The sequence below is a fragment of the Penicillium longicatenatum genome, assembly GCF_028827895.1.
Source record: "Penicillium longicatenatum strain IBT 33135 chromosome Unknown contig_1_segment0_segment0, whole genome shotgun sequence".
Taxonomy (NCBI): Eukaryota; Fungi; Ascomycota; class Eurotiomycetes; order Eurotiales; family Aspergillaceae; genus Penicillium; species Penicillium longicatenatum.
This window is the reverse complement of record NW_026643119.1, coordinates 2,476,141-2,491,072: the sequence shown is the minus strand read 5'-3', so window position 1 is coordinate 2,491,072 and position 14,932 is coordinate 2,476,141. Positions and strand designations below refer to the sequence as shown.

General features: G+C 49.3%; 7 protein-coding genes across 7 annotated transcripts; 4 read left to right on the top strand and 3 right to left on the bottom strand.

Moving 5' to 3' along the window:
* Positions 1-360: 360 nt before the first annotated feature.
* Positions 361-3,319, bottom strand: N7484_001703 (putative meiosis protein MEI2; the record flags this gene model as incomplete). Its single annotated transcript, XM_057112123.1, has 14 exons — positions 361-521; positions 570-672; positions 721-800; positions 855-904; positions 960-988; positions 1,041-1,058; positions 1,116-1,146; positions 1,206-1,224; positions 1,284-1,350; positions 1,410-1,445; positions 1,514-1,753; positions 1,832-2,269; positions 2,373-3,066; positions 3,150-3,319. 14 exons carry the CDS (start codon positions 3,317-3,319, stop codon positions 361-363), a joined length of 2,136 nt encoding a protein of 711 aa, XP_056976860.1.
* A 779-nt stretch (positions 3,320-4,098) lies between these two features.
* On the top strand, positions 4,099-6,869 carry N7484_001702 (Rab GTPase-binding exocyst subunit SEC15; the record flags this gene model as incomplete). Its single annotated transcript, XM_057112122.1, has 9 exons — positions 4,099-4,146; positions 4,200-5,192; positions 5,259-5,390; positions 5,443-5,544; positions 5,616-5,725; positions 5,778-5,913; positions 5,970-6,419; positions 6,488-6,738; positions 6,794-6,869. 9 exons carry the CDS (start codon positions 4,099-4,101, stop codon positions 6,867-6,869), a joined length of 2,298 nt encoding a protein of 765 aa, XP_056976859.1.
* A 576-nt stretch (positions 6,870-7,445) lies between these two features.
* On the bottom strand, positions 7,446-8,556 carry hapE (CCAAT-binding factor complex subunit HapE; the record flags this gene model as incomplete). Its single annotated transcript, XM_057112121.1, has 4 exons — positions 7,446-8,111; positions 8,160-8,216; positions 8,314-8,327; positions 8,460-8,556. 4 exons carry the CDS (start codon positions 8,554-8,556, stop codon positions 7,446-7,448), a joined length of 834 nt encoding a protein of 277 aa, XP_056976858.1.
* Positions 8,557-9,148: 592 nt separating this feature from the next.
* N7484_001700 (Fcf2 domain-containing protein) lies at positions 9,149-10,130 on the top strand (the record flags this gene model as incomplete). Its single annotated transcript, XM_057112120.1, has 3 exons — positions 9,149-9,300; positions 9,366-9,519; positions 9,756-10,130. The coding sequence occupies 3 exons, from the start codon at positions 9,149-9,151 to the stop codon at positions 10,128-10,130; spliced, it is 681 nt and encodes a 226-aa protein (XP_056976857.1).
* Positions 10,131-10,312: 182 nt separating this feature from the next.
* N7484_001699 (purine-nucleoside phosphorylase) lies at positions 10,313-11,528 on the bottom strand (the record flags this gene model as incomplete). Its single annotated transcript, XM_057112119.1, has 6 exons — positions 10,313-10,637; positions 10,690-10,892; positions 10,974-11,011; positions 11,068-11,147; positions 11,198-11,276; positions 11,327-11,528. 6 exons carry the CDS (start codon positions 11,526-11,528, stop codon positions 10,313-10,315), a joined length of 927 nt encoding a protein of 308 aa, XP_056976856.1.
* Positions 11,529-12,093: 565 nt separating this feature from the next.
* On the top strand, positions 12,094-13,128 carry N7484_001698 (mitochondrial 37S ribosomal protein uS10m; the record flags this gene model as incomplete). The annotated part of the gene is made up of 5 exons (XM_057112118.1): positions 12,094-12,144; positions 12,208-12,320; positions 12,393-12,440; positions 12,496-12,920; positions 12,974-13,128. The coding sequence occupies 5 exons, from the start codon at positions 12,094-12,096 to the stop codon at positions 13,126-13,128; spliced, it is 792 nt and encodes a 263-aa protein (XP_056976855.1).
* Positions 13,129-14,050: 922 nt separating this feature from the next.
* On the top strand, positions 14,051-14,913 carry N7484_001697 (tryptophan--tRNA ligase MSW1; the record flags this gene model as incomplete). Its single annotated transcript, XM_057112117.1, has 4 exons — positions 14,051-14,065; positions 14,124-14,239; positions 14,298-14,416; positions 14,465-14,913. The coding sequence occupies 4 exons, from the start codon at positions 14,051-14,053 to the stop codon at positions 14,911-14,913; spliced, it is 699 nt and encodes a 232-aa protein (XP_056976854.1).
* Positions 14,914-14,932: the final 19 nt, after the last annotated feature.

Genomic DNA, 14,932 nt, shown 5'->3' with positions numbered 1-14,932 from the left:
AACAAATCAAATCAAATCAAATCAAAAAAGTCAAGAACAAATCAAAAACAAAAAAAAAAGCAAAAAGGTCAAAAACATCAAAAACAAAAAGAAGCAAAAAGGTCAAGAAATCAAAAAATCAAAAACAAAGTGAGCCCTTCCTGCCGCGTATGGACTCTCCAGAGATAGCTGTAGTCCCAACACGAGTCTGACTGCTGAAATCGAGAATCTGCAACGTAAACACGGAGTCCGAAGGGTTGGAGTATTAGGGTAAACTGTGGCTGGTGTGGAACTGTAAGTCCTGAATGAGTGGGGGGGTAAAATGTTGAAATCAAGGAAACCGCGGCGAAAGGTCGAGTAGATGTCGTATTGGCTCCATGTCTACACATGCCGATATCTGGGTGAATCGGGGATTCCCCACTTGGTGCGCTCCCGCTCTCGACCGCGGCGTCGGCTGCGGACGGGCGTCTCGAGGGCCTCGAAAGTGCCGGAACGTCGTCGATCGCTGGGGTGGACTGGCCGAGGGCCACCTTTGTACAGCCCTGTGACACGTTATTTCAGAACTCATACGTAGACCGCAAGGACCTTACCAGTCTGTTTGCTGCGTTCAACTCCCTTTGCAAGCGTCCAGAAGTTGTTCACCGGCGGGAAGGGTGCCTCTTCACCAGCGTGAGGTCCTCCGATGTAGAACAACTCGTTCGTATTAGTATGTAGCGCTCACGTTTCAAGATCGACACTCACCTTGGGACGGTTATCCGGGAAATCCAACATGACCGGACTGTTCCGGAACTTCTCAACCAGAAAGGCGTAGCTTTGAGTGGCTGGTTTCAATGTCAACATAACAGGAGAGACTGGGGAAAGAGGAAGTGACTTACTTGCGTAGGATATTTCGGCCACTTTGGGTCGGCCCTCATTGTAAGTCGGCCTAGAGGCCATGGATTAGTGCCATCTATGGGGTCGGAAGAGTGATTCAAACTCACCATTTCGTTCCATTACGCCGGGTGAAAAACTAAGTAAAGGATGAGCAATTCTGACAACTCCAAATAGATCTGATAGCATACCGGAAGTATGTCCATGGGCTAGAGAAGAAATAAATCATTAGCGCATGACTGGAATGTGGAATAGCATCGACCGACCGAAGCGAAATTGATAAACGCATAACCGACGCTAAAGTGATGTTTGGTTAGAAAGTTCGCAAGTTAATCGTTTCTAAGTTTCACACGAACTTTAAACGTTGCTCGAAATCTATTTGGAGTCACGGTCAGTTTGATAGCCATTCATAATGACAAGCGGATCACGCTTACCCATGCGCAAGTACAAGAAATCAAACGCGCCTGCCGATGTCACGTCCAAATACGCTTTGACCTGATCCTGTGAGGTATATCAGTCTCTGTATACTCCATGTCAGGTGAGAAGAAGTGTGTAAGTACCCATGTCTGCGCATTAGGGATGTTCTTAAGCATGACCTGTTGGGAGAAAGGGAGAAACATCAGTAATCGTCACAAATCCAAATTCGACAGGCTATGCTGCTTACAGTGCACCGAGAGTCTTTGCCTTGAGCAATTTTTTCAGGGCTGATGACTTGCTCATCATTGACATGCTGGCGGCCAGGAGTTCGAGGAGACCGATCCCGATTCTCATCAGGGGACAAGTAATAATCGTTGTTCACAGGATGGCCGCTTCGGACCTCCCTGCTTTGTTCCTGAATGTTCCAGTGGCGAACCTTCTGATTCTCCATGTCACGTTGATAGACGAGGACCTCGATGATGAAGTTCTGAAAGATAAGCAAAAGAAAATTTATACATGAGTAACTGCTAAATCAAAAGGAAAGGGAAATTGGGGAAAGACATACCGATGTCGCAATAGTATTGATAGCCCTGGTTGCATTGGCGGAATGTACAGCATCGTAGTAACGCACGACAAATCCGTGCATACTGAACCGAGGCGCCTCGGTGGGGCTTTCAAGGGTGACTGGGCGCATTGCGGCGACAGGTCCTGCTAGCTCGAGTACACCCCGTAATGTCGACATAAGATCGTTGGCAGGAACGGTCCTTCCGGGCCCGCAGTACACAATGACCAAAACTTGGTCGTCAAAAATAGAGTGACTAGGTGTAATCCTCGCGTTATGTCTAAAGTACCCATCACCGACAGGCTCAATGAGCCAATCTGGGTGGTCGCGGGCAATAAGGTTCATGGCCCGTTGGCTTTGGCGCATGTCGGAGAAACCTATCCAGAATTGACCTTTGTTGCGTAAGTCTTGGAAGGTAGGACCAAGCATGGTTTGAAATCCCTTTTTAATTTGTTAGTCTTCCTTCTTTGTTGTTGCATCGGGTGAATAAGTGAGAAGACGGGGGGTGGGGATGAGGGTGGGTTAGTATCAATAATGAACTGACCTGATTTTGGCAATAGTCCAGAATATAGATGACAGACGTATTGGTGTCCACATTTTTCACAACAAATCGACGGTCATAGGGCCGTATGTCCTTTTGACATGGCACGCGAGGCATGATAGAAGATGCCTGGATGGTAGCTCCCAAGTAAGCAGATCTGTTGCCTCGGAAGACATTTTGCAGTGAAGGAGTAGGCCATTGAGTCGGCGAAGCTGAGTTACCGGAACTGATCAAGTTGAGTCCAAAGTCCGGGCTTGGGTTGGCAGCGTGTAAGTTTCCCATATCATTGCGGCCCCGTGGAGTGTCCGTGACCCTAAAGGGGTGATTGGGGTAGGCCAAGTAGTCAATCGTCTGATCTGGAAGGGCTAGATCGGAGTAGAGAGACTGAGCAGGGTGAACATGGTGATCCAGGTTAACAAGGCCCGTCTCCGGGTACATGGGGCGCATGGGTGCCAACAGGGCAGCAGGATAGATGGACTTCTGGCCTTGCAAAGGGTTCATATGATGAGAACCCAAATTGGCGGCCTGAAAATTGGGTGCCCGGGCATTGACATTTACGGGACCGAAAGCTTGAGAGTCATGTTGTGTTCCAAGCGGGACATCCTGCACCATATCAAAATCCTCCTGCTTGATCTGTCGAGGAAATGACCCTGGATTGAAGCCATTTCCCGAGTAGGAGTACGCAGGATACGGGACACTATTAATGTTAGCAAGTCTTCTCTTTTTTTTTTTTTTTTATTCTTGTTTTTTTTTTTCTTTCCAAGTCATGGGGTGCCTTACGGAGTTCCACAGTCCATGCGATTCAAGCGAGGAAAATCCAAAGGCAAACCTTGGGACTCCGACTCGGTGAAACTCGAGGTAAAAGTAGCCAGTTGAGTACCAGGAGACTTCAGTGGGCCAGACTGAGCCGATGACGAGTTCCCACGAGGGGGAACTGGGGGATCGGCCATATTTCTCGAGAAGGGCACTGTGCAGCGAGAAGCGGGGATGATCTTTTTATGGAAGGGGTTCAGGCGGGGAAGGAAAAAGTAAGGCGGATGAAGGAGCGCAGAAGAGTTGCAGGTTTGAGATTTCAATTAAGTGAATCATAACGAAGCCTGGATTTGGGAATAAACCACGCTTAGTCGGCGCGGTGATCATCGCTTAGTCGACGATGAGGTGCTTAGTCGGCGGTTGGTCGAGGTAGTCTTTCAGTGAGGGTTTTGCGACTCGAATGTCCATCATGTAAGGACTCTACGGCTGGTTTGCATCGCACCTCGTTTCCCTTAGCCATCTCCCAAGGCTGAATAGTTCTGCTTGAACATCATGATAACGACAAAATTAAGTTACTGATGCTTTGAAGAACTTTATATGATGGCATTCTCGGCCTTTATGGGAATCCTTAAGGCACTATCAGCCTGGATCATTTTGGCATTGTGAACGGAGCAGATGATCAGTGCAAAGTATGTAGCTATCAGAGAACGTTAGTCCAGTCTATGCAGCTGATGTGTTAAGGAGCTACCTCCCATATGCACAACGGCTGGTCAATAGGTTGAGCATGTTACTAACCTGTGTTATTGTGCATACTAGGCATGTACATCTGATATGTGATCCGTGCACGCTAGTGACTAGCGCGATATGCTTAATTGAACCACAAAGGCGGTGTGCTAGGCGGTAACACGTGCCGGACTTATTACATCGACTGGGGTCATCACCTGGCAGCATCGGGAGCACAGCTCGAAACAACACGATGCCCTCCATGGCCCCTGCCCTGGCAGATCCGCATGTTCTAAACCAGGTGAGTAGTTCCAAATCAATTGTTGGTAACTTCACTGATGGAAACCAACATAGATCATCATCTCGCCTTCCGACACCGATTACCTTGATCAGTTGATCCCCTCCATTCGCGAATACAGCGTGGGCAATCGGACCCCCCAATTACTCCAGTCCTTGTCCAGGTTTGCAAGTGATAAGGAGGCGGAGATTGAGAGGATCTGCAACACAAATCATCAGGAATTTGTCTCGTCGGTCAACTCGTTACTTCGAATTCGGGAAGGCACTGTATCCTTGACAGCGGAGATCCTGGACCTCAATCAATCAATTCAGACGAGCACCGAGCGACTGGCTGAACAAAAAAAGGCACTGGTAGAATCGCGGGGCCACCGCCAGAATATTGATGAGACTTCGAGGGCAATCCAAGATTGCCTGGAGGTGCTTCGTCTCGCGAACCAAGTCCATGACCTACTGGCAAAAAAGAATCACTATGCGGCCTTGCGTGCTCTAGAAGAGCTGCAAAATGTTCATCTGAAGGGAGTGACCCAATACAAGATCGCCGTCATGATTCAGCGCTCGGTGCCGGCCACCCAGCGCGCAATCGCCGAGGCGGTCATGTCGGATCTAAATACCTGGCTTTATCGCATCCGCGAGATGTCACAATACCTGGGGGAGATTGCGCTTTTTCACACAGATCAGCGCAAATCACGGCTCAAGCAGAGAGCGGAGAAGATTCCATACCTCGAGCACTTCAACTTGAACACTGCCATCGAACTGGTAGCCGACGAGGATGAAGAATATGATCTACTCGAGAACGAAGACTTGCAGGTGGAGTTCACTCCCTTGTTTGAGTGTCTGCATATCCACCAATCCCTGGGGCAAATAGACAAATTTCGAATTGAGTATGCCAACACTCGTCGCCGCCAAAAAGATCTTTTAACGCCACCCTCCATCACTCTCATAGATGAAGATGGGGCCAGTCTCCACAATCTTCTAGAGGAAATGGCAGGATTTGCCATTGTCGAACGGGCCACGATGAAAAGAGTGCCTGATTTGAGATCGTCAGTTGATGTATGCCCGTTGTCCTTTCTCTTGGCCCAATCCGTCTGACATGACCTAACCTGTTTGGGGGAATAGATCGATGAGCTCTGGGACTCCATGTGCCAGGCTGCAGTGGGCGTAATATCGAAGGCTCTTCCCGAGGTGGACAACGCGGAAAATATCCTAAAAATCAAGAACTTAATTGCTTTGTTCATGCAGACCATGAATGTTGGTCCCCCTTAATCCTACTCGATGCTTCCAATGCTGATTTTCTGCGCAGACTTGGAATTTTCCAGTTCGAGTCTTTGATGACTTCCTCTTAAGGCTTTTTGAGAAATATGCGGAGCTCTTGAAGCGGCGGTTTAGCGACGACTTTCAAGAAGTACGATTGCCCTTGTTTCCTTGTTACCCACTTATTGTCATAGCACGAGAGCTAAACGATGACATGCATAGATTGTTTCGACGGACGATTACATGCCTATGCCAATCCAAACTTTGGAAGAATACGATAAGGTGCTTAATGTGAGCTGGTATAGCCCCGACAAGTCTCGCGAGGAGCAAGTGTAGGTTTACTCGACCCGTTCCTTTCTATCTCTCGGCTAACCATGGGCGTAGCTTCCCCTGTATCCTGCCATTCTCAAGGATGTATCCACTGTGCTGCATCGACATTCGAAACTTTTTGAATCAATTCTACTTCTTCGCAAATGATGATTTTTCGCATCCAAATGTCATTGATGAGACCCTAAAGGATGTAGGTGCTTTCCGCCGGGACTTGACCCTTTTCACTTGATGCTAAGTAAATAATAGGCGCTGGATGATCTCCTTTCACGCAAGGTCTGTGATACTTTAGTCGAGCGTCTTTCCTCGCAGTACCTGGGACAGATTGTTCAAATTCTTATCAACCTGGAGCACTTTGAATCGGCTTGTCATGAGCTCGAGTTGCTTCTTGCGGCTGCGAGGTCTCAAAACTCCACGGGCACATCTATTACTCTAATGGCAACTGAAAAGTTCCGGAGCAATAAAAAATCAGCTGAAAAACGCATTTTTGAGGTCGTGAACTCCAAAATTGACGATCTTATCGAAACAGCAGAATACGAATGGATGTCTCCCACTCCCCCAAGCGAACCCAGTAATTACATGCAGACTTTGACTCGATTCCTTTCGAACATCATGAACTCTACGCTGCTGGGACTGCCCACCGAAATCAAAGAGCTCATATATTTCGACGCCCTCAGTCATGCGGCGAATATGATTCTGGTACGCGCCTTATGCTGACCAATGTTCTCAACCCCGTGCTCGAGATCAGGCTGACAAGGTACAAACAGGCGCAACCGCTGGCACCGGAAGTCAGGACCATTAACCCCAATGGCGTGATAGCATTGGCCAAGGACGTGGAATACTTGGCTCAGTTTGTGGACAGTCTTAACGTCCCTATTCTACGTGAAAATCTCGATGAGCTCCAGCAAACCGTGCAGTTGATGCAAGCTGATAATGCGGATGAATTCTATGATATCTCGACCCGGAACAAGAAATACGGACGAGTGGACGCCATGCAGGGGCCCCTTTTGCTTGAAAAGTATGTTCCCTCTGAGAATCTCCCCGGCCATGCGACATAAACTCACCCATTCTAGACTTACGAGGACGGTTCAAGCCCCAAGCAAGGTGGATAAATTCACCACTCTTTCTTCTCGTTTCAAGAAAAATTAGTAGCTTGATTGCTTGCATTGTTTTTAATGTAAGCCGCCTTTCGTTCTTTTTCTTAAATTGGGTTCATCGGTCATGTGGCCACGGGTATTGAGAGAAATGTCCATCCTTTTACGATATCCGAAACATTCATGAGCAACAATCAAAAGAATTGAGGGCTTGGAAGTGGAGTAGTCCTTCCTATAATAGAGACCCTTTTTGAAGGGGCGCACGTTCTTGCTAGAATTCTTGGGAATTCATTTACTTCATCAACTTAAGTCTTTCATACTGGAAGTGTCCGCTATAGGGCTATGTATATGAATATGATCAAACTACAAGAGATTTTCTAGGGCTGTATGGTCTATACAATGCTAAACTGACGCCCTTAAACAAAGCGCTAGTTCCCGTTCCAGTCGCAGCATGGCCCTTAGTCTTGCATATGACATATATTTGTGAATAGAGGATGTAACGAAAATCCAGAAAGAGAAAACCATTAGGCACAGGATTCGCCAGGAAACGCGCGTAAGCCCTTGAAACAACAGAAGAAGCAGAATAAAAAAGTTTGACTGTCCCCACAGGAGTTCAACTCACTACGCTTGATTAGTTCTGCGGAAAACTTGAGAGGGCAATTTCACGAACCTGCTGGGGAGGAAGATGCGGGTATGGAGCATACATCCCATCAAACATTTGGGATTGAGGCTGACCATATGCTGCAGTTGGGTCCGATTGGACTGGGCCAGGATACATCGCGGGCTGTGGCCGGTACTCCTGCTCTTGGGGAATTCCATGCTGACCGAGAGAGCCGTAGTCCGCAGGGCCCATGTGTGTTGGAACACCATGCTGGGATGGTGGAAGCTGGCCCGGGGCAACAGACGGTCCTGGAGCGCCTGCCTGGCTCGATCGCTTGGCGTGTGAGGCTGCCTCTTCACGGGGAACAATGTCAATCAGGAAATCGAACATGTCCGACTTGGAAAGAGCGGCAGCGATGTCTGAGCGCTGTAAAGTACGGCGCTTGTTGTCTTCCGCATGGATCCATGCGCGCATGGTCAGCTCCGTGATGAAGATATCACACCCCTTAGCGAACAAGATCGGAGCCTCCGCGGAAATCATCTTGACTTCCGGGTCGGCTTTCATCACTTTCTTGATGCGAGCAAGCGGCAGCTGATGGATCTTATAATCATGATTTTCGCCCTCCAAATGGTTGATGACATGCTGCCAGTAGGTCGTCAAGATGTCGCGGGCGGTCCCTTGCAGACCTTGGTTCACCTAATGTGGTATGAGCTGGGTAACGATCAGACGCGGCAGGGAATTTACATTGGCCCAGGTTCCTGTGTACAACTCGGCTAGCGGTGCATAGCCTTGCGCGGAGAGCTGATCGAATTCGGATACTGATTAGCAGTGACTCCGAGACCTCCCACGCAGTTATTCGAGAGATAGTATGGGGCTCGGCTCAATTCTAGAAGCATACCTGTGCGCTGGCACCTGCAGAAAAGATTAGCCTATATTCACGCGACGAAATGCAAAAAGGACGCCTCGGTTGCGCGCCTGTCAGAGACCGCGTCCATAGCTACCAAGCCGACGCCCAATAATTAAGATAAAACGGTGCTCATTTACCATAGTGTCCACCATTCCTGGTATCATATACAGGTGTTTGCTGTTGCCCCTGTTGCTGTCTGCCCTGCTGGCCGGTACCCTGAGGAGCTGGTTCCATTTCGGATCGCGTTTCGCGCCCGACGAAGTTGAGATGAGGTAAGAGGATGGATTCAAGAATCTTCTGGGATATGTTGCAGATACAAGACGCAAATAGACAAGAAGCAGCAACTTTGACCTGGGGAGGAGAGACTCCGATAACTCTTGAATTGAAGGAAAGGAAGCGCGCCAAGGGTGCTCTCAGCTGTTCTGACGTTTTCGGGTTTCCCAACCCCCGCTTTTTGAACGTCTGATATTGATTTACCAGGACAAAGAAGGGGCTATTCCACGGCTCCAAAGTAAATCATTCACCATTATGACAACTGATCACTATCAATTACAAGATTTGTCTCACAGAATACGACAACCGCGATTGTTGGATATCTCAAGGTACTCAGTACTTATTTTTACTAGTCAGTAACTTGTAATTACAGGTACCTGGTACTTACATCCCAGAGTGCCAAATGATCATGTGATGCTGTCGCGGATAAGAAGTTTGTCCGTTCCGAGCAAAGCAACAACAGGAAAAAAAAAAAAAAAAACCTATAAAGTCTACTTTTCACTGAGCTCTTTTAAACTCCTCCATTCCTTCCCTTTTACCCATATCGGTAGGGATGGATTCAACTCGTGTGGAGATCAATGTGCAATCTCAAGATGAGATGGACTTGACCGATGATCAAATTCAACAGCTACTGCTTGAAGCTGAAGGCCGTCTTCGCGGTTCTGGCGCTCAACTCGCCCCAGACTCCGACGTTGCGTCTTTAAGGTAATATTTCGTCCTCGACTGATGAATCAGTTTATAAACAGAACTGATTTTTCTTTTTTAAACAGGATTCCCAAATTATCCTCAGGCACCTCCCTTGAGCCCTATGTTCGCCAAGGCGATGAGATTGCCACTGTCGATTCGGCCCAGCTGGTCGATCCTAAACAGAAGGAGTTGGCCAATTCCATACACTTGATTAAGCAAGCCAAAACCCCTAGTAAAGTATGCTCTCCCTTGTCTTCTGTCTTCCCCTGGTCGACTCGTCCAACCTACCCAAATTGCTATGAGGAAAATTTTCCCAACGCATAAGCGCTTGATGCAGCGTAACCAGCCCGTCTTGGGCTGTGCTGCACCAGTGAGAGCTTTATTTTTCATAGTTACTCTGAGCAAACTCCACAAATTCTCTGTGATTCCTAGAGCATACAGTTGCGGACTCGGACTAACTGTCACCTCTTTAGGAAAAGGCCACCGCTGGACCCCAGTGGTTCGACCTCCCCAAAACGGAGTTGACTACCGAACTCAAAAGAGATCTGCAATTGTTGCGGATGCGCTCTGTGCTGGATCCCAAGAGGCACTACAAGAAAGAGAATGGAAAGGCGAAACTGCCTGAATTCTCTCAGGTCGGAACCATCATTGAAGGTCCCACCGAGTTCTTCAGCGGCCGCATTGCCAAGAAGGACCGCAAGAAGACCTTTGTAGCAGAAGCCATGGCCCAGGAACGGGAAACCAGACGCTTCGAGTCCAAGTATCGCGACATTCAAACCACCAAGCAGAGTGGGAAAAAGGCCTTTTACAACAACCTACGGGCACAGCGAAACCGGAAGATTAAGTGATCATGACGCTTCAGGCCAAAGATGATTTGACCAACCATGATCACCACTCTTGCCGGTCACCGTCTGGCATGCATACTGGCACAGGTTCATGTTCAAATCCATTTGAATATATATCCTTCTGTTGTCTATGAGTGGCCAAATACTCTCAAAAGGGTCTGCCTCACCAGTTGCTGTTGCCCAAGTTAGCTGCGGATCTTCTGGTCAGAGTATGCAAGAGGACTCCTAACCTGCATGTCCAAAGCCGCTGTGCGGCCAGCTTCCAGGACCTCCTCATGTGTTGCCTTGCCCTCGCCCAGCATTGCATTGAGCTCACTGGCGTCTTTTCCTTGGAGCAATTGCTCATCTCCCCGAGGAACAGGAGCTAAGACTGCGCAATTTGTGACCAGGGTGAATGCGAGCACACGAATGCCGCAATGCCTTGCCACCACAATTTCGGGCACGGTGGACATGCCTACCACATCAGCACCCAGCATTCGAAGCATGCGGCTCTCGGCCCTTGTTTCATAACTACAACATCGTCAGGAATGTGCGGGTAGGGAGAGGGTGCTTTTCTACTCACGTTGGGCCTCCGACAAAAGCATATACTCCCTCGTGTAATTTTCGAGTAGGTTGCGAAGGGGTGATTTCTTTCCACGCCTGGTGGACATGTCGACGCAAATCGAGGTCATATGCATCCGATAAAGGTGGAAAGCGGACCCCGAAATCGTCGATATTGGGTCCTCTTAGAGGATGCATTCCAGCGAGGCCTGCCAGGAAGATATGCTGCGCCGGATGTCAGTCAGATCTTGTCTGGTCGATGGGCAAAGATAAACTTGCGTCATTCAGTAGCATAATATCACCCACGTTAAAATCTTGATTGAGTCCTCCAGCCGCGTTGGTCACTGTTTCTCATCGTTAGTACTTGTAGAGATATCTTGAGTCATCCGCGCGGACTCACGCACGACCGTGTCCACTCCTAGGAGCTTGAACACGCGAATGGGAAATGTCACTTGATCCATCGAATTTCCTTCGTAGTAGCTGATATGGCCATGAGCCTTAATACCTCGACGAGTTTGGATTGGACTCACTGGGCACGGCCAACCATGAATACCGCGGGAATCTTCTGGCCTAGGAGCCCAAACACCAGCTTGCCCGCATGTCCCGCAACTAATGCTATTAGTCTCGCTGATCATTTCAACTGAATTGGCAGATTTTACCGGTTGGACGAGGGAAATGAGGAATGGAGGCGTAGTCGAATTCCATGCGAGGGCCTGCTTGGACTGTGTCCGCCAGGCCACTCAATCCAGAGCCACAGACGACTGCAACCTTTGGGTTTTGCAGACCCTCGGGAAGTCGGCTATTCAGGAAAAGCACCGCCTCGTGGGCCAGCTCGAGGGCAGACAGCTCAGTTGACGCCATGTTCCAAGATTTGTAGTGTTGTTAAAAGGTATAGCTATTGTAGAAAGGTAGGGAAGAAAAGTCCAAGCAGAGTGGATCTCGACGAATCTCCTGATACTGCGGAGTCGCGCGGTTCCATTGGTCAACCGAGTTTGTGTCTGTAACAAACACAGATCGTCTTGTCATGTTCGATATACAAGGATCATCAGTCACGGTTATCCTTGGAAATGATGAGCCATCTCAAAATACAGAATATAGGATATTATTCACTAGATAAGATCGAACCAACCCTCCCATGGTTGACTAGACATATATACGACAATAGTTCACGACAGTTGCGGCGTCGGCGTGTGAGGCAAACCCACCACTTCCTCCTTAAAACACCAAAGCTATGTCTTGACTTGACATCTATAACTCTACAATCATGCGAACCTATGTAAACAAGGTGATCCCTGGGTCAAACCACATCAGCCGTAGGATGTTGCCGTGCGGTCCCATGGTCCCTGGGGAAAGGCGGTCAGGCCGCATCTCCAACGAAAAAAATGAAACCCGCCAAACACTCACTATAGGGACTTCAATTGACGCAATGTTCACAAGCACAACTCGCTCCTTACTGGGAGCTGGAAAGCGTCTACGGGTATGTTGTATCGCTGCTCATCTATCTTCGTGCGCTGACCAGCTCGGGGTTGAATAATTCAAGGTACCCGTGCCCATTCGCTCGCTATCATCCTCCAGTCAACCTACTGCGCCAACTCCAACCCCAACGCAGGAGACAGCACCCCAGTCTGCCGCGACCACAGCTTCTGAATCTATGTAAGGCCCCACGAAACACGCCGAACAGCTCTATTTGACTCGAGCGGAGTGACTGATGGTTTCTCAATCCAGATCGACGTCAACCCCGGAGCAGCCATCCGAACCACAAGTCAAAGAATGGTCAGTAGAGTGCGCCCAGTAAGAGAGACCAAGCATTATGCTTACTGGCGATTAGGTCCGAGCGATTGGGAGCCCTGGGTAAGGGCACCAGACTGCCACGAAGCGTGCAAGCCATCTATATGCGACCCCTCCGGAGAAAGGCGGAATATGGCCTCCCTGTTTGTGATCTCCAGCTTCGATCCTACAGCGTCGAGAACGTGGAATTCTTCGCCGACTTTGCCATCCGGGCTGCCTATTACCTCAACCTCCCCGTCTCCGGTCCCGTCCCTCTCCCACGCATCGTTGAACGCTGGACCGTCCCACGAAGCAACTTCGTTCACAAGAAGAGTCAGGAGAACTTTGAGCGGATCACCCTCCGCCGGCTAATCCAAATTAAGGATGGAAACCCAAAGGCAGTGCAAGCCTGGCTTGCCTTCCTACGGAAACACGCGTTTTATGGTGTCGGCATGAAGGCCAACGTCTGGGAGCATGACAGCCTTGGTACGACTCCTCAACCCCGTTTGCTACCAGCTCAAGGCACTAACCCTTCACAGATGTTGGCAAATCGATGGACGAATCTCTTCCGGAGATTGAGAAGGCTCTGGGCTCGCATCTCGCCCAATTCGGTCAGCGTAAGGATAATTCCGCGGAGAGCTCGATCTTCGACACTTTGGACAGTGACCGATTTGCCGAGCGCAAAAGCCGATAGAGCAACGCTGGTTCCAAGTTGGACTCGTGCTTGAGCTTTGCATTTTGGAGAAACCCTCGGCGTCCTGTAGTTTTATCACATCGTGTTCATCTTTGTGGGGCCCTCCAACCCCCGTGTATTGTATACATTTTCCCATCACATCCAATCCCAAGTCACGAATCTGGGAGATTTGTCTCGACCGTTTCCACTTTTCATGATGCCGCAGTAAAGATCTAAGCTGTATTCCCCCATAGTAACAAAAGACTTACTCGACCCTTCTTGTTTTGAATAATGTTGATTTTGGAAGATACTCTGTCTCCAGCCATCCATCACGTGACCAAATGGGATGTTTTTTTTTTGGCGCGGAGATGCGGAAAGACGAATGTCCTTCCTTCCCGTTTGGTGACAACCGTCGTGGCGTATATCTCATTTAAGATGCGTACTTTAGTTTATCATCATGGACGTGCCTCTGTAAGATCGGTGGGGGGGCAGTTGTCGCGGATGCGTCGGCAACCCTTCCAATGGCATCGATCTATCAGTTCGACCACTTCGACTACCACTCCGGAGCCCGTTATCTTTTCTGGAATTCAGCCAACAGGAGTGCCCCACTTGGGTAATTATTTGGGGGCCCTTCATCAGTGGGTGAAGTTACAAAATAATGCGAAACCAGGGACCAAACTGCTATTTTCCATCGTCGACCTACATGCATTGACTGTTCCGCAAGACGCAGCGCAATTGAGAAGATGGAGACGGGAGGCATTCGCAACTTTACTTGCAGTGGGGCTGGATCCCAAACGCTCTACCGTCTTCTATCAATCCGCTGTAAGGGACCCAATCCATGATATAGGAGCACAGGAGGCTAATCTCTGCTGGATAGGTACCGGCCCATGCAGAATTGATGTGGATGCTCAGTACTGTAGCCTCCATGGGGTATCTCTCCAGAATGACCCAGTGGAAGGTAAGGCGGAACTGACTCGTATTGGACCTTACCGTGCCAGAAGCTAATGGGCTCCTAGAGCAAGCTTCAATTGCCTGAGAATATAACCCTGGAGCATTCGGAAGCCCGGGCCCAGCTGCGTCTGGGACTTTTCTCATACCCTGTCCTTCAAGCGGCCGATATTCTTGTCCATAAGTCAGTTCTCCCTCCTCCCCGGCTACGAGCGAGTTTCCCGAAGCTAACATACCACTAGAGCCACTCATGTGCCAGTTGGTGAAGATCAACGACAACACCTGGAGTTTTCCAGATATACTGCGAATAGCTTCAACCATCTCTATGGGCCCATCTTTCCCGTCCCAGAGGCCCTGATCTGTAATACCCCTTCATCCAGTCCTATCTACAGCGGCTAACCCAATCCAGCTCCCGCCAAACGCGTCATGTCACTTAAGGAGCCTACTGCCAAAATGTCCAAATCCCATACGGATGAGCGGTCCCGTATTCTGCTGACCGATTCTCCCTCGGAGATTCAGAAAAAGGTCAAGGTTGCTCTGACGGATTCGGAGCCGATGGTCACCTATGAACCCGCCCGTCGACCCGGGGTCTCCAACTTGATTGAGATCCTTAGCCATTTCGAAGGGGTGCCATGCGCCACCCTCGCTGCAGAGTTTCAGTCCGCCAGTCTCCGCGCGTTAAAGGAGCACGTTGCGAGTCGGATCGCGCATCATCTCCAAGAAATTCGAGCACGATACATTGAGATCATGGAGGATCAGAGCGGGTACCTGGACACGGTTGCCCAGCAAGGGGCGGAGGTAGCTCAGGCCAATGCGAACGAGACCATGCGAGAGGTCCGGGATGTTATGGGTCTATGATAAATATCCTGATACGCCG